Below are 18,592 nucleotides of genomic sequence, written 5' to 3' on the forward strand. Positions count from 1 at the left end.
TCTTGCCTTGCCAGAGATGCTCTAAAGATGCAAGGGATAGTCATAACACCAGTAGTATAAAGGGAGACAATATTCATATGAAAAGAAAACAGTAAAATTGAGAGAAGGAAACAAAAAAAACCTTGCGCATACACAAAAATTTAAACAAATTAAAATACAGCAAAACAAAACTAAAAAAGTAAATGCCTGCAATGCATTTTACAAAAAAAAACATTACACTTACCTATTTATTCTTTGAGCCAATCACTAGATGTGTTCTTGTATATTTATAAATAATTCAATTAATCTCTTGTGTAGTATTAGCTCTACCTATCATTGTGCGGCACTTATTCAGAAGTGAGCCTGAAGTCCTGCTCTTGGTATATAAATGATGATCACACTTTTGTCAGAGCTAAATGGATTGAAAGATGACGTCAAAGTGACAGCAGCAACCCCTGGAAAAATGCAACAACAGAACGACAGGATATGCAGATGCTATTTGTGATCATGCAGCATTTGCCCACACAGTACCAGACAGATCTGTTTCTCACTTAGCACAACACCCCATTGTTTGTCTTCGAAGTTACATCGGTGATGCATTCCTTCAGATATTTTGAACTGTAATCTCTCATCTACAATGTAATCGTGCCATGAAGGAAGTGAGAAATAAGGAACCAATTTGATACTAATACACATTTTATACAGCCTGAGAAAATGTGTTACAGTATTATAAGAAGGCGATTTTAAATAAACAAAACCAGTGAATATAAATGGCTCACTGACGGGAAGCTAAAGTAATATGTGTGCCAAATGCGTAAGACTGAAAAAACTGGTTTACAGTTTGGTTTTATTTATTTCCTTGTTTGCAGGCCTAAAATTTAATTCGTTATATACAATATAATTTTCCTTATTTTGTACTGACAAGGAATTTTAACATTCATGGCACGAAGAAATGGCCTATCACTCACACTTGGACAATGTCAACAGGAAATCTTCCATAATCTTGACAAACCCCTGTCTAGCTGTTTTGAACCAACAAACAGCAGCCCTCCGTAGTGTCTGGGTAGCTACTGTCATGGAAGAAAGGCTTAGTCCATAGATCTATCATCACACACCTGCTCACCTGGTGAGCCCTTTGTGCTCGACAGAAGAGCGGAACTGTCATATAAGGGCAGCTCAAATGCAAGCCATAGGTAGTCAAATTTGGCCTCCAAATCCAAATCCGGCTGTGGTTATTTTTCTTTTCTCCCAGTGAATTAACCGAACAATCAGTGCTACTGATTGGCCAGGCTGTCTGCCTTCACACCTAACTCCCAGGTAGAGGGGAGGGTGGAAAAACCAGTGACAGGGATGTAGACACCGTGCCTAAAGAGGAGGTGACCTAGTATATATCACAACTGACAGCCCCCTGGGAAATGGCGGCAGTGGATCCCACGGGCAAAGTCGGGCGAAATGAGGGAGGACATGGCTGCCACGGTAACTGAGGGGAGAATGGACATTGAGCATTGGGAACCAAAGTAACTGTACTTGAGAGGCTCAGCCTTAGCCGTTCAGCATTTGGCATTCCTTGAGGAGCTGTAACATGGCTTTTAAGTTTAAACGAAAGTCTCGCCATTTCAAAATGGGGGAAATGCACCATTGAAAAGGAGCCTGTGAAAAATGAGCTGATGTTTGCTGTTGAAAGGCATGCACAGCTATGCAGGCATTAGCACCCGGAAGTGGTTTCACTGCAGCGATTCTACAGAAGCCACCATATCTTTTTCAGATCAGGGCCCGTACGTATGAAGTGACTCAGAATGACTGTGAAGAATGGCCTCAAACTTACACTCACGGAAAGTTCTCGCCCAAACGTAAGACCGAGTTGCTAAGCGTAATGACCAGTTTTGAGATCTGGACTCTTCGGGGCTGATCTCAGTTTAAATGTGGGAACTGCATCCTTCTTGTCACAAAATTGTCAAAAATGAGGTGTCCCACCTTAAACTTTCTGGATGTCTGCTAATCATATCACCCCTAATACAGGAGTCCATGCAGGATCTTAAAATAATCATGATTCAATGAGGTGATTTGTCGCAACAAGGAACTGTACTTCTTGTGGAGGAAGTACTGAAATGGAAGGCTGCAGTAAAGGGTAAATTCAGTTCCACATTAACTAGCAAAGAAAAAAAATGTATAGAAAGAAATATCTCGAACAATCTTCAGATTAATGTGTGGTGCATCTTTTGAAAGTCATGATCGAACTGTCATTTAGTACCTCTTCACCCAAAATGTAAGTAAGCAACGTGATCCTCGAATGATGCTTGGTCAGATGCTCCCTGGATGGCCTTCGTCTTACTCTTGCCATCTTCATCATCATCATGGTAAATGGTAAATTGACTGCATTTACATAGCGCTTTTATCCAAAGCACTTTACAATTGATGCCTCTCATTCACCAGAGCAGTTAGGGGTTAGGTGTCTTGCTCAGGGACTCTTCGACACGCCCAGGGCAGGGTTAGGGTTAGGGTTAGGGTTAGCAAAAACTTGCTTAATAATTTTTCTACTAATGTTTTGTTTACGCTACATCCGCGTATGTCTTGTACGGTTCTTGTTTCTGAGAAGCTTGGCCAGATTTAAAACTTCCTTATTCCTTGTTATGAAATGGCTTTAAAAAAAACAAAACAAAACAAAACAAAAAAAGGTATTTAATTTTGATTGTCAGTGTGAGAAAGCAAGCTGTAGATCAGGTAAGACCTGGGGACATATGTACCTGAGAGGTACGGCAACGATTACAGAAAACCAAGGCCCTGTTGAGAAACCGCAGAAACTGGGCTAGTGTAATAGAATACCTTTGCGAGCTCGTGCGCATCACAAGGGAATACAGCGCTGCCAGTATTTCCTGCAGAAAGCTATGTGTGTTCATTTCACACCAGTACACTAGAATATGTCAATGAGACCTGTTGAGGCATGTACTGTACATGCGCCCTAAAAGTCTCCCGTGTCTCCCGAGTTTGCCCGTGTTTTTGGGGATTTAGGTGCAACTATACCAACTTCAACCTTTTTTTTTTTGTTTGTTTTGGTGTGTAACATATAATTACACTGGTTTGCATTACATTACAGGCATTAGGCAGATGCTCTTATCCAGAGCGACTTACACAACTGTTACAAAGCATTTACATTGCATCCATTTATAAAGCTGGATATATACTGAAGCAATGCAGGTTTAAGTACCTTGCTCAAGGGTACAATGGCAGTGTCCTACCCGGGAATCAAACCTGTGACCTTTTTAGGTTACAAGACCAGTTCCTTACCCATTATACTACACTGCCTTTTAATTTTAATAATGTTATATCAAAGAAATTGTGACTGTGAGACTACCATTGTACAGAAAGTGAGTAAGAAAGCCTCTTTCAAGAGCTGAGGCTCCCGTCCACATAGGCTTGAACTGAAATGCCCCATAGTGTAGCTTTTCCCAACCTTCTTCCTTCCGCGGCACACTTTCCAAATTTATCTCATGGCACACCACTCTCAAAAGCATAAAAAATAAACACCCTGCAGCCCCCCTCCACACACACAGGCACACACATAGGCCTAAATGTTCTTTTGGGGTTTTAATTAAGCTATATGCATTTTAATGACATTTATTTTGGCTTTTGTGAAAGGGATTTGTTAATTTAAGTTTTTAAAATTCATTTGAACGTTAAAATTTTTTTTAGAGGATTTTTCACACCTGACGGCACACCGGTTGGGAAACGCTGCCATAGAGCTTAGATGCAGTAAAAATAGAACATTTAAAGGTGAAATATTAAATATTTCCCATCTTATCTTTTTTTTTCCACTGATTAATCTGTTGCCATTTGATCCAACAAGAATGGCCCAGCCTATGAAGCACCTTCATCACCATCAGGAATAGATTTATTTTAGTAACACAGCAATCAGATAAATCGGAGGGAAACAATACAAACTATTTTTTTCTCTGACTAGCATTCTTTCCTTGCCAGTGACCGGGTATACGCGGTACTTTTGGCACGGAACTAAGGTATGCTGTATCTCAAGAATTTCTCATCTGCGATGTTGTTCAGTCTACCTCCTCAGCCTGCTGTTCAGTCTGACTATTTGCATACAGTCAAAATTCATCAACAGATTTATTTTTGCTTTCATTACATCAATATTAATTGTGTATTATATTATGTAATTACTCTTTTTTTTTTAAAGCAGTGTTCTGCTAGTATGTAGCACTGTTGACAAGAGTTAGAACTCATTGTCATGGTTGTGGTGGTGGTTGTGGTTTCTGGCTTGTGAAAACTAATCACTTTCTCCTTCTACAGCTTTACAGGTAGTGAGAGTTTGCCAACCCGAGTCGCTCTGAATCAGTGTGCAAAAAAACATTCACTTTTTGTTACTCATAAACGCATTTCCACAGTCACTGACATTAGTCCTCTGCATGCTCATAATTCTAAAGTGGGGGCATTGAAATATATGCAGGGCTACCAACAGTCCTCTATTGGTTGGGAGCTTCCATATATCAGCCAAATATGATTTGTTGTGTATGAGATGCCATTCATTGCTTATATAGTGCATTTGCGATAAACATACACAATTCTGGTTGCTATATGGTCATACAGCACAATAAAACTATAATTCATTTGATGAATAACTAGCATTAAACATTATTATAAATAATGTGTTTAATATATATTAATTAATATTATTCAAAAACCCGCTCCTGTCATCTCAGGGTTGGGTTCAGAGCTGGAAAGCCCAGGGGCCAGAGAGTCAAAGTCCTGTCACGTATTTCGTCCGCCGATGAACTCCTGCTGATTTTGCTGATTAGTTCTACTTCCTGGCTGAAGAATTGTGCCGATTGGCTAATCTGCATGATTGTAACAGAACACTGGGGAAGTCCTTTACTATCTGACCCTGGATTTTCTACCTCTGACTGTTTTAATGCAGAAAGGAGCGGGCTCTTCCTGCAGTTCAGATGCAAGGGTTCTTCGCATTGGGTTTGAGATGACACCAGAGGATCCAAGACAGAATAGCTGTTCGGCATACGCACTTAACACTATATTTCCTAAGGGATAATAAAAAAAATAAAACACAAAAGGAAAGTGCATATTAACAACAGCAGCACAGGCTTATTAACATTTGTCGTGCCTCAGAACAACGGCACAAATAAAGTTTCATGAGTCAAATGACCTCGTACTGAGCCACGCGTTTGAGGCGTGCAGTTGGAGTGCTTATACAGTATGCTCTGAAGTCCCCCGTGCGCATAGCTAGAATAGCACTGCTGCATGCGCGCGATGCGTGATTCATTCCAACACCGTCATGCCTTTTCTCTAAGTCACACCTAACTGTCTCCACCACCTGTAATTACACGGTGGCAGTGACAATGGAGCTTCTGTGACACGTATTAGCGTCTGCTAACGGGCTGCTTCCGCATACATTTGTTGTCCAGATCTCTGCTCGTTCAGTCACTCTTCACCAACAGGCGCATGATGAGTTTTATTCCTGGTGGAAAACTTATTCAAGCCTTTTGGTCAACTAAAAACACAAACAAGAGGGCATACTCAGTTACCATAAATTCAATTTGCCATTAAGTAAATGCTTAATGGTATAAAGTGTGAACTGCTTCCCTACTCAGAGGAGGTTCAAAGTTATCGGTGGTTATCTTTAATTTCTAAAGAGGTGCGCCAATTAGTCTTGGCAGTCAGTTGTAATCAGTGTGAACATTTGTGCTTTGACTACAGTGTCTCTTTTGGTCACAATCACTTTACAACACCAGCTGAATAACGACAACGTAACAATAAACTTTATTCATACTGCTCCCATCGTGTAGTTTTGGAAGTTGACACATCGAAAATAAAAAATAAATAAATAAAATAAAATAAAATAACAGAACGAAAGGCAGTGAAATACAATGAAATGGTAGATGGAATGGAATGGAATGATCTGGAACGCTGTTGCTCGTCCTTCCGGCTCGGTCCCCCTTTCTCGCGCCCACGCACAACGTTTCGCGGCCGCACCCAGCGCTCGACGTTCCACTTTGCACGGCATTCTGCGTCGAAATGGCCGCGCGTGCCTGCACCCGCCACTCCCCCATCTGTCTGTCTGTCTGTCTCCACCGTGCTGTGACGCAAAAAAAAGGGCCTATCTGTCACTCGAAATCTCACACCTGTCAGGGAGAGAATGAGCTCCTGAGCGCTCCACCTCGATCCGTCAGCTCCTGGCCACTACCAGGGCTTCATCCGAGTTCCCCTTACGAGTTCCCCCTCGATTAAGGGTTGAGCCTCCAGCCGTGTTCCTCAAGGAACATAGGCCAGGTTCTCACTCTTTCTTAAACTGAAACTGTCGGGCGCTTGACTACGCTTGACTACGCTACCTTAATCCAACCAGTTTAACAGCTCCTTCCAGCCCTGACACTGTAGCCTTGTTGGCGCAGAAGGGAAAGGACTCTTCTGCTTTTCTGTACATACAGCCATGCGATTGAGTGCTTTTTACTATGAGACTGTGGCCTAAAATTAATACTTTCATGATCGCATGTTAACTTTGTTATTGATTAACAATATTGTGATTTATCTTTCATTGGTATCTACAAATAGCAAGATCATTTTCAGAATTAACATTGTGAAATTCGGAATATTCTGCAATCACAGTCATTCCATTGCAATGCTCCATGCCATTGAGATATGAGTCTTTGAACAGCTGCAATCTCCTTGCCTGAATCTCCTTGCCTGAACACAACAGATTCTATCTCAAAATGTTTGGAACCAACTCTCAAAAATTATAGTGAAATGTATCATGTGCGATCTGGTATTTTTCCAAAAATGAAATCAGGTGGATACTAAGCTTTCTATCAAGCACACACCATACAAGAACTACAAATCCCATGCTTTTTTATTTATTTATTTTTTTTAAAGACATGCTTTCAGGAAACAAACTTTTATAAATCATGCTAGTGATGACCTAGAATTTGTTCTTATTCTAAGAAGCCAGGGAAATCATGAAGTGATTTTGCTTTCCCAGAAACAAGTAAAAAATTAGAGTATGTTTCAGGTTAAACAGTTTAACGTCATTTAGCAGGAATTGAACATTTGTCCAAATTTAGTCTACATTTAAGCGAAATATCTGTTAAAGTTGCTATTAACAGACCATAACCATAGGGTTCCACAGACTGTAATGCACATTTCTCTTCCATATTAGTGCATGGATGACTTTACTTTCAAAGCATTTATGGGGCATTTCTGCTAGTGGCGAGGACACTTAATTTTGTAATTAAGTTCAGCAGCACTTGGAACGGAGAAGAAAACAAATGAGCAGATTTTATTTTGGTGGCAGTCTAGCACAACGATTAGAGAGCAGTGCCCGCATCTCAGGTTTGACGTCCTAGTGCACGGCTGCCCAACCCTGTACCTGGAGGTCTGCAACCCTATAGGGGTTTTCCTTTCATTTCAACCCTAACCTGGCACGCCTGATTCTACTAATCGGGCTGTGTTTGAATACGCCTCGTTACTCCTGTGTCCTCAAAGAATGTGTTGGCTACTAAGCATACTGCATACTTTTTGCGTATGCAATGACTGTGTATGCAAAGAAAATATCCTCCATACTATCATCGAACCGTACCGTGGGAGTGCCGTAAGACATTCTGGCCTTTGTCGCTATGCTCACATGTTATCGTTGTTGTTGTTGTTGAAGGAAAACGTCAGCAAGGCTGGGCCTTGTTTATAAAGTGATGCTGCGCGTCATATTGATGGGACCAAAATGGTTGTTTATTTCCCAAGAAGCATTCTCCTGAATATACTCAGCGAAACCCCAGAAATAAGTATATCATCCTGGGATTTTTTCACCTACTTGACAACTGTCTCATCTCATGTCCTGTCCTCAAAAATATAATAAATAGTATTATAATCAAGTGCTCTGATTCAGACATAGCTGTTGAATGAGATTTGCTTTGTTAGGGTTGCAGTGAAAACCTACAGGAAGGTAGATCTCCAGGAACAGGGCTGGGCAGCCCTGCCCTATTGGGACAATGGCACTGTACACTTGACCAAGGTACTTAACCTGAATTGCTTCAGTAAATGCCCAGATGGAATATCTGGGCGGAATGTAAGCTGTGTAGGATTACTCTCCACTATGTACTCACTGTCACAAAGGTGATGTTACAGTATGTGTGTCATAACAGGAAATGGTGAGGGTTGGTGCCAGCCATCTTTTCGTGCCCAGACAAAGAAATGTCATAGTTGTCATGGCTGTAACCAGTCTTGGAGCCATAGGTTATTTGCAAAGGTGAAAAAAAATATTTATGGTTTTGTAAACACCCTTGTCGACAAAGTTTATTTGTGGAGAAAAAAAACATTTGTATTTGTAACCAGACTTGAAAGCACAACTTATTTTGACCAAACTAGGAGACAGTTCATTTGAACAGGCAAAAAATAAGTATTCAATTCAAAAAAAGTATTCAATTAATGTTTTACTTCATTTATTTTGGATGCAAAAAAAAAAAAAGTTAGTTAAGTAACCAGCCACTTTATACTTAATATTCACCACATATGTGTAAACACACATCAGTACAGCACAGTGTCTTTGTGGAAAATATCAACTTATAATGAACAATAATATTTTTCAGTTGGAACACTTATTCAAAGCGACGTCCAATTCCACTATCACAGCTTTATTAAAACATAAATACCGTCTCCCATAATTAAATGTGATTACAGTTAGCTATACTTTTTAGAGTCTTTTTTTTTCTCCTTCAGCTGGACATAACATTTAGTATTGCATATAAAAAACCAGCTAACAGATTCAGCAGGGACCCAAAAGGGTGCGACAATGGCAAATATGTTACTTTTCTGCTTTGTTACCAAGTGTGGACGTGACCTAACCTGTGGAACAAGTTATACTGGTAAAATTCACAGTATATTGTGTCTGGTCAGCCTTCATCCAAACACATCATCCAGAGGAGTTTATCCAAACATGTCTGTCCTGTAGAAATCTGATACTATAGTGTAATTATAGAGTAGCTTGTACTGCAGTGCTTGTCCCTCTTAAAACCGTGACAAATTGACCTGGCGCTACGGAATAAAAAGATGAGCAACTTGATCCCTTTCAAGAGTTTGCATAGGAATTCCAAAAATGTTCACACAGCAGAGATTCTTGTGAGTGCTCTGTCCAAATATGAACACATACTATTAGCAAAGACAATTATTTCCTTTAAAATGCATGTGGAACTAACTGCATTTTCGAATCCTATGTTTGCTTTATTGGAATGCACTGTCAGATCGCTGTCTCTGAAATTCAAACCTACTTGTATTCTATGGTGCCTTCTGCTGCACAAATTATACGCAAACTTACAGCTACCCCGTGCACTGCTTTCTGTAGGCAATACACTGTGCGTGTGTGTGCGTGCACGCATGCCTCTGCACGGGTGTGTGTAAACATATTTCTGGTTTACACAGTACAAGGCCATAAGGGAAAGTGCAGTTGCTGTGTTCTGTTTAAAAAAATAAAAGAATAAAAGTCTCTGGCTTAAGATGTTTTTTTTTTTTTTTTTGCTATGCTATATATATTTTTTAAGCATTGAATGCATTGCATTAAACATCTTTAGTCTAATCAGGTGGGTATGAGAAGTGAACTTCCCTTCATTGTAAAGCCCTTTGAAATCATGACAAGCACTAAATAAATGCTATCCATTATTATTATTATAGTTAATATTATTATTATTATTATTACACATCTGTCATTCTAATTATTAATTTGCGATTAAACAAAGGGAGACCCACAGATTTTTAGCCAACCTGGTTCAGGAGGAATATTGACATTTAAAGAGCTAATGGAACTCAAATATGTATTTGACCCAGGTAGATACAAGCAATATTTTGTTTCGGTATAGTACTGATACCCCTGCAGTCGAAACACATTTCAGTAGTTTAACAGTAAAAAAAAACTGCAAGGAAAATCAGGTTCTTTCTTTTCTTACTTTCACATTGACTTTGTCCTTTCAGTTGGCAGCTAGCGTTGTGTTATAGTAGGTGTCAGTGATGCAGTTACACACTAGCGTTGTGTTACAGTAGGTGTCAGTGATGCAGTCACAGACTAGCGTTGTGTTATAGTAGGTGCCGGCGATGCAGACACACACTAGCGTTGTGTTACAGTAGGTGTCAGTGATGCAGTCACACAGCGGTCACATGACACAGTTGATCTGTGCATTGAGCTGCTTCAGGCAGTGGATCATGTTCCTTCAGGCTTTTGTGTCAAATTGAATGATTGGAAATTCTGAGGCCCCGTTGTTCTGGTTTTGCTTCTGCCAGTCATCCCTGTCATGAGAAAGAAAAAAGAGCCTTATGCAAAAAGGTTTGCTCAGCATTGCTGCTTCACAGATATCCTCCAGAGGCCCAGCAGAAAAAAAAATCTTAAGCGACATAATACAAATGTCTTGGAAGACAAAAACATTTTTCTATGAAAATATTTTCAAAACTATTGTGTATTTTACTTTTATTAGTGAATGTCCCCTGTTGTGTAGGTTTCGGCATAGTAGAATATATGCTTCCTGAAAGTAACCAGTAACGCATAAATTCAAAAAATGAATTTTTGGGTCTTAGGAGAATATAAGTGATGTGGGCAGGCCCTGTTCTAACTGACTACAGTTAGAATAGCAGGTATGAAATTAACACCCCAGTGGTCCACTGCTTGTGGGAAGAATGGGACCCTAGACCATATGGTTGATCAGGCTGTACTTACCTGCAATAACACTGCCCGGTATAACGTCCAGGTGTGACTGCCCAGTACTCAAAGCTTCTGATAAATTATCCACGATAGTGGAGCTGCTTGGAACCACTGTCTGACTCTTGAATGTGAGGGTCATGTCAACACCCACTGACCCATTCCTGTTAACAGGAAATACATACAGAATAAGGGGCGACATAGCTCAGGAGGTAAGACCGATTGTCTGGCAGTCGGAGGGTTGCCGGTTCAAACCCCGCCCTGGGCATGTCGAAGTGTCCTTGAGCAAGACACCTAACGCCTTACTGCTCTGGCGAATGAGAGGCATCAATTGTAAAGCGCTTTGGATAAAAGCGCTATATAAATGCAGTCCATTTACCAATAACATAGATGGCAAACACTATCTGTACATCTGAGAGATGAGGAACAAAATGATTATTTATTTTTGAGGTGCTATCCACAATATATTGAGGGCTCCTGAAAATGTTAAATGTGATTTTGAACTTTTGAGCATGGGTTAGGGATAGGGTTATGGTTTTTTTTCTTGAATAATTTAATTGACAAAATGATTACAAATATACATTTGGATAAATTCAACTCTAATAGAGTAGTTTTAACTCTAATTGAGTACATTTGGTCCCTACATAGAAACTCTGTCAGGGTAGAATTGACAGTCTGTGTTTGGTATACTCTCTTGAAGTACTGATCAGTCTGGACACTTTATTTCCCATGAAATGGCTCACCAGAATCCATCCACTTTGCATCCAACAAAGGTCTTTGGGTACCTAGTCTGGAAAACAGGACTGACCTATGGACACATGGAAACACATATGCATGCAAAAATGGTGAGACGAAACAGTCAAAGGAACGGTGGGATTATACCACGAAAATGTGATTTAAAACTGATCCCACGACACGCAGTTAACGGACATCATCACACACCTCCTCTGTCACATTTCTGGCTAACTCCTGGTGCTCAGGTGTGTTTGGATCCAGGTAACCGGAGTGAAAAACTCTGCTCATTCGCATTTTCAGGGCCAGTGTCCCCCCTGGTCCTGTGTTGGCCCCGGTTGCCATGGTGTCAGGGCTTTGTGCGTCCATAGGCTCGAGCCCACTTGAACGTACTTCCCTGACAGGAGCTGCATCTGTTCTGTTGGCACTGGATACGCTGCTCAACGAGAGGGTATCAGCAGGGGACATAGCATAAATGGTTTCACGAATTACTACTGGATACTGAGATTGAATTGGACTTGCGACAATGAGTCTCGGCTTTTGTGTAAAAAAGACAATGGTTCCTTTGGTAGGAGCAGAGGGACCTTCAGCTGATTTTTCATCTGCGGTGCCCGAGGAAAGGTGAGACGTGGTCCTGGGCGGGGTGCTGATGCGGACAGAGGCTTTTGACTGAGAGGAAGTGCTATTTCCAGCTGTGGACGCCTCATCTATGGGCATTGTCATTGGTGTTGAATCGGTAGCTATGGCAACAGTAGCTGGATCTGTTGGTGGTGTAGTACTGGGAGCTGCGGTTAAAAATACAGCTTTGGGCCGAGCTGTGGAAGTTGAGGGACTAGCTGCAGGGGCTGACGCTACTGATGTAACTTGGGTAGCCGAAATTGGCAAATTGTTAATCGGGGTGGAAGTCACTGGTGTATTTCCAATAACTGAAGTTTCAATTGTTGCTGAGGGAGCCAAGGTCATTGTTGTAGTCGAGGATGTGTAAATGATAGGTTTTGTCCTGCCTTTTGACTGGGTTGTAAAGGTGGGAGGTGCTTTTGTGAGTATTGTTGCTGGTGTTAAAGTATTAGGTGGTTTAGGTGTAGAAACAGAGGTAGCAGATGTAGTTATTAAAGATAAAGTGAGTGTAGTCTTAGGGAATATGTTTGTGGAAGTGGAAGATGTGGAAAATATAGTTGTACTCATGGCCGGCACAGTAATTTTTGTGGTCTTGGAAGCTGAATTTTTGTCTGTCGTCATAATAGTTGAGTGAAAAGGTGTTGGTGTACGCAACCTTATTGATGATGGAAATGGTGGGGTTGAAGTTATGGATGAAGTTGTCGATATTTCAGAGGTGATAGGGATGTTGGAATTTGCTGACGTCATTGTTGAGGTTGAAGTTCTAAATGTAGTCAAGGGAGTTGTCGCTTGGTGTTTGGAAGTCACAATGGTTGAAAATATGGATGTGAAAATAGGAGCTGACGTTGAATGTGTTGTTGTGGGGGGTGAGGTAGTGCCTGTGGCTGTGGAGATTAAGTTAAGGTTTGTAGTGGAGGAGGCTTTGGCTGTTGTTGCTGTAGCCAGTGTGTTAATAATAGTAACTGATGGTGTGGTCTTATAAGTGGATGTTGAAATTAGTGAAGCTGCTTTAGAATGTGTGACTATGGGTGAAGTGGTTTTAGACGTCTCAGTAATGGATGAGGTCGAGAAGGTTTCAGTTGCAGGTGATGGAATGGGAAAGCTTGAGTTTATGGGTGTGATCAATGTGTCGGAAGATGTTGTTAGATGCGTGAAAGAAACATTTGAGGTTGTGGGGGCTTTTGTGATACTAGTGATTGTTGGACTTGAAGGACGTGTTATGGTTGTGTCAATTTTAAAACCTGTGCCTGTAACTGAAGTAGTTGTCTTGGCAGTACTGGAAGTAGTTGTCACGGGTTTGGGAGTTGTATGGGCTAAAATATCTTCTACGGTTCTGAAGGCAGTATTACTATTTGTGGTTGCCGGTGCAGAAGAAATATTTGTATTTGTGGATGCTGTGGCTGCAGACGTAGCTGAGGCAGTTATAGAGGAAACCAAAGCTGTGGAGGATGATGTTTTGTCTTTAGTTGTAGGCCCTGAATCAGGGTGTGTTGTCCTGGTATTTGAGGGTACACCTGTAGTTGTGGGTTCTAATCCGGAACTGGTGGTGGTAAAGACTGAATTTATGGCAGCTGGGTCTGTTGATTTGGGTTCATTAGTAGTAGTAGAAGCTATAGTAGTTTTTGTTTGGGCTAATGAGGTTGAACTATTCATAATGCTGACTTGAGATGTAGCTTTAGAAGTGGAGCTTGTGTGTGGAGGTGTCGCAGTTGAGCCAGAAGGTGGACGTATAGCAGCAGATGATTTTTTCATGGAGGCAGTATTAATATCAGTGGTTACTGGAGAAGAAGAAACATTTGTGGTTGTGGACTCTGTGGCTGTTGATGTAGCTGATGGAGTGGTAGAGGAAACAGAACCTATGGAGGATGGAACTTTATCTTTAGTTGTGAACCCTGATTCAGTGTGTGTTGTCCTGGCAGGTAAGGGTATCGCTGATGTTGTGGGTTCTAAACTGGTACTGGTGGTAGTGAAGGCAGAAGTTTTAACTGCTGGACCTGTTGACTTGGGTTCATTTGAAAGAGCTGAAGCTGTAGTAGTTGTTGTGTGGTCTGATGTGGATGATATATCCAAAATGGTGGTTAGAGATATAGTTGTTGAAGGGGAGCTTGTATGTGGGGATGTAGCAGTTGAAGCAGAAGTTACAAGTGTCACGGCAGAAGATTTTGTCATGGGTTTGTGAGTTGTATGTGCTAAAATGTCTGTTATCGTTATGAAGGCAGTATTAATATTTGTGGTTGTTGGGGCAGAGGAAATATTTGTGTTTGTGGATGGTGTGGCTGCAGATGTAGCTGAGGCAGTTGTAGAAGAAACAGAAGTTGTGAAGGATGGCATTTTGTTTTTTGTTGTGGGCGTTGAGTCAGTGTGTGTTGTCCTGGCATATGATGGTATGCCTGTAGTAGTGGGTTCTGAACTAGTACTGGAGGCAGTTGAGACTGATATTAGGGCTGCTGGGTCTGTTGATCTGGGCTGATTTGTAAGATCTGAAGCTGTAGCAGTTGTGTCGGGTGATGTGGTTGATCTATCCAAAATGTTAGCTAGAGATGTAGTTGTGGAAATGGGGTTTGTATGTAAGGATGCAGTAGTTGAGCCAGGTGGTACAACTGTAGTAGCAGGAGGCTTTATCATGGCTTTGAGAGTTGTATGGGTTAACAATGTGGTTCTGGTCTCATGGACTGAAGTTGTGTAACTTGTCAGAGGACTTAAAGTAACTTTTGAGGTTGTGGGGGTTGTTGTGATACCAGTGGTTGTGGGAGTGGAAGGAAGTTTCGCGGCTGTGTGATTTGTGAAATCTGTAGTTGTAGCTGAATATGCAAGAGTAGTGGCAGTACTTGTTGTAGGTTTGGCAGTTGCAGGGCCTACAAGGTTGGTTGTGGTCACAAAGGCAGTATTAATATTAGTGGCTATAGGGGCTGAAGTAACATTTGTAGCTGTAGATATAGCTGAGGGAGGAGTAGAGAAAACAGAATTTGTGGAGGATGTTATTTTGTTTTTAGTTGTAGGCCCTGAATCAGTGTGTATTGTCTTGGCAGTTGAGGGTATGCCTATAGTTGTAGGTTCTAAACTGTTACTGGTGGCAGTGAAGACTGATGTTATGATTGCTTGGTCTGTCGATTTGGGTTCATTATTAAGAGATGAAGTTGTAGTAGTGGTTGTGTGGGCTAATGTTGTTGATGTATCATTAACATTGGCTTGAGATGTAGCTGTTGAAGTGGAGCTTGTACGTGGGGACACTGTAGTTGAACCAGAAGGTTCAAGTGTAGAACCAGAAGTTTTTGTCATGGGTTTGTTAGTTGTATGGGCTAAAATGTCTGTTATCGTTATGAAGGCAGTATTAATATTTGTGGTTGCCGGTGCAGAAGAAATATTTGTATTTGTGGATGCTGTGGCTGCAGACGTAGCTGAGGCAGTTGTAGAGGAAACCAAAGCTGTGGAGGATGATGTTTTGTCTTTAGTTGTAGGCCCTGAATCAGGGTGTGTTGTCCTGGTATTTGAGGGTACACCTGTAGTTGTGGGTTCTAATCCGGAACTGGTGGTGGTAAGGACTGAATTTATGGCTGCTGGGTCTGTTGATTTGGGTTCATTAGTAGGAGTGGAAGCTATAGTAGTTTTTGTTTGGGCTAATGAGGTTGAACTATTCATAATGCTGACTTGAGATGTAGCTTTAGAAGTGGAGCTTGTGTGTGGAGGTGTCGCAGTTGAGCCAGAAGGTAGACGTGTAGCAGCAGATGATTTTTTCATGGAGGCAGTATTAATATCAGTGGTTACTGGAGAAGAAGAAGCATTTGTGGTTGAGGACTCTGTGGCTGGTGATGTAGCTGATGGAGTGGTAGAGGAAACAGAACCTATGGAGGATGGAACTTTATCTTTAGTTGTGAACCCTGATTCAGTGTGTGTTGTCCTGGCAGGTGAGGGTATCGCTGATGTTGTGGGTTCTAAACTGGTACTGGTGATAGTGAAGGCAGAAGTTTTAACTGCTGGACCTGTTGACTTGGGTTCATTTGAAAGAGCTGAAGCTGTAGTGGTTGTTGTGTGGTCTGATGTGGATGATTTTTCCAAAATGGTGGTTAGAGATGTAGCTGTTGAAGTGGAGCTTGTATGTGGGGATGTAGCAGTTGAAGCAGAAGTTACAAGTGTCACGGCAGGAGATTTTGTCATGGGTTTGTGAGTTGTATGTGCTAAAATGTCTGTTATCGTTATGAAGGCAGTATTAATATTTGTGGTTGCCGGTGCAGAAGAAATATTTGTATTTGTGGATGCTGTGGCTGCAGACGTAGCTAAGGCAGTTGTAGAGGAAACCAAAGCTGTGGAGGATGATGTTTTGTCTTTAGTTGTAGGCCCTGAATCAGGGTGTGTTGTCCTGGTATTTGAGGGTACACCTGTAGTTGTGGGTTCTAATCCGGAACTGGTGGTGGTAAAGACTGAATTTATGGCAGCTGGGTCTGTTGATTTGGGTTCATTAGTAGTAGTGGAAGCTATAGTAGTTTTTGTTTGGGCTAATGAGGTTGAACTATTCATAATGGTGACTTGAGATGTAGCTTTAGAAGTGGAGCTTGTGTGTGGAGGTGTCGCAGTTGAGCCAGAAGGTGGACGTATAGCAGCAGATGATTTTTTTATGGAGGCAGTATTAATATCAGTGGTTACTGGAGAAGAAGAAACATTTGTGGTCGTGGACTCTGTGGCTGTTGATGTAGCTGATGGAGTGGTAGAGGAAACAGAACCTATGGAGGATGGAACTTTATCTTTAGTTGTGAAACCTGATTCAGTGTGTGTTGTCCTGGCAGGTGAGGGTATCGCTGATGTTGTGGGTTCTAAACTGGTACTGGTGATAGTGAAGGCAGAAGTTTTAACTGCTGGACCTGTTGACTTGGGTTCATTTGAAAGAGCTGAAGCTGTAGTGGTTGTTGTGTGGTCTGATGTGGATGATTTTTCCAAAATGGTGGTTAGAGATGTAGCTGTTGAAGTGGAGCTTGTATGTGGGGATGTAGCAGTTGAAGCAGAAGTTACAAGTGTCACGGCAGGAGATTTTGTCATGGGTTTGTGAGTTGTATGTGCTAAAATGTCTGTTATCGTTATGAAGGCAGTATTAATATTTGTGGTTGTTGGGGCAGAGGAAATATTTGTGTTTGTGGATGGTGTGGCTGCAGATGTAGCTGAGGCAGTTGTAGAAGAAACAGAAGTTGTGAAGGATGGCATTTTGTTTTTTGTTGTGGGCGTTGAGTCAGTGTGTATTGTCCTGGCATATGATGGTATGCCTGTAGTAGTGGGTTCTGAACTGGTACTGGAGGCAGTTGAGACTGATATTAGGGCTGCTGGGTCTGTTGATCTGGGTTGATTTGTAAGATCTGAAGCTGTAGCAGTTGTGTCGGGTGATGTGGTTGATCTATCCAAAATGTTAGCTGGAGATGTAGTTGTGGAAGTGGGGTTTGTATGTAAGGATGCAGTAGTTGAGCCAGGTGGTGCAACTGTAGTAGCAGGAGGCTTTGTCATGGCTTTGAGAGTTGTATGGGTTAACAATGTGGTTCTGGTCCCATGGACTGAAGTTGTGTAACTTGTCAGAGGACTTAAAGTAACTTTTGAGGTTGTGGGGGTTGTTGTGATACCAGTGGTTGTGGGAGTGGAAGGAAGTTTTGCGGCTGTGTGATTTGTGAAATCTGTAGTTGTAGATGAATATGCAAGAGTAGTGGCAGTACTTGTTGTAGGTTTGGCAGTTGCAGGGCCTACAAGGTTGGTTGTGGTCACAAAGGCAGTATTAATATTAGTGGCTATAGGGGCTGAAGTAACATTTGTAGCTGTAGATATAGCTGAGGGAGGAGTAGAGAAAGCAGAATTTGTGGAGGATGTTATTTTGTTTTTAGTTGTAGGCCCTGAATCAGTGTGTATTGTCTTGGCAGTTGAGGGTATGCCTATAGTTGTAGGTTCTAAACTGTTACTGGTGGCAGTGAAGACTGATGTTATGATTGCTTGGTCTGTCGATTTGGGTTCATTATTAAGAGATGAAGTTGTAGTAGTGGTTGTGTGGGCTAATGTTGTTGATGTATCATTAACATCAGCTTGAGATGTAGCTGTTAAAGTGGAGCTTGTACGTGGGGACGCTGTAGATGAACCAGAAGGTTCAAGTGTTGAAACAGAAGTTTTTGTCATGGGTTTGTGAGTTGTATGGGCTAAAATGTCTGTTATCCTTATGAAGGCAGTATTAATATTTGTGGTTGCCGGTGCAGAAGAAATATTTGTATTTGTGGATGCTGTGGCTGCAGACGTAGCTGAGGCAGTTGTAGAGGAAACCAAAGCTGTGGAGGATGATGTTTTGTCTTTAGTTGTAGGCCCTGAATCAGGGTGTGTTGTCCTGGTATTTGAGGGTACACCTGTAGTTGTGGGTTCTAATCCGGAACTGGTGGTGGTAAAGACTGAATTTATGGCTGCTGGGCCTGTTGATTTGGGTTCATTAGTAGTAGTGGAAGCTATAGTACTATATAGTATAGTAGAGGATGATGTTTTGTCTTTAGTTGTAGGCCCTGAATCAGGGTGTGTTTTCCTGGTATTTGAGGGTACACCTGTAGTTGTGGGTTCTAATCC

The 18,592-nt window shown here is 41.6% G+C and overlaps 1 protein-coding gene across 1 annotated transcript; it reads right to left on the bottom strand.

The window, feature by feature from the left end:
* Positions 1–8,412: 8,412 nt before the first annotated feature.
* LOC135259983 (mucin-2-like) lies at positions 8,413–18,457 on the bottom strand. Its single transcript, XM_064344997.1, has 4 exons — positions 11,612–18,457; positions 11,413–11,477; positions 10,688–10,833; positions 8,413–10,263 (listed from the first exon to the last, which is right to left on the bottom strand). The coding sequence occupies exons 1-4, from the start codon at positions 18,158–18,160 to the stop codon at positions 10,178–10,180; spliced, it is 6,846 nt and encodes a 2,281-aa protein (XP_064201067.1). The 5' UTR covers positions 18,161–18,457; the 3' UTR covers positions 8,413–10,177.
* Positions 18,458–18,592: the final 135 nt, after the last annotated feature.

The sequence above is a fragment of the Anguilla rostrata genome, chromosome 7 (assembly GCF_018555375.3).
Source record: "Anguilla rostrata isolate EN2019 chromosome 7, ASM1855537v3, whole genome shotgun sequence".
NCBI lineage: Eukaryota > Metazoa > Chordata > Actinopteri > Anguilliformes > Anguillidae > Anguilla > Anguilla rostrata.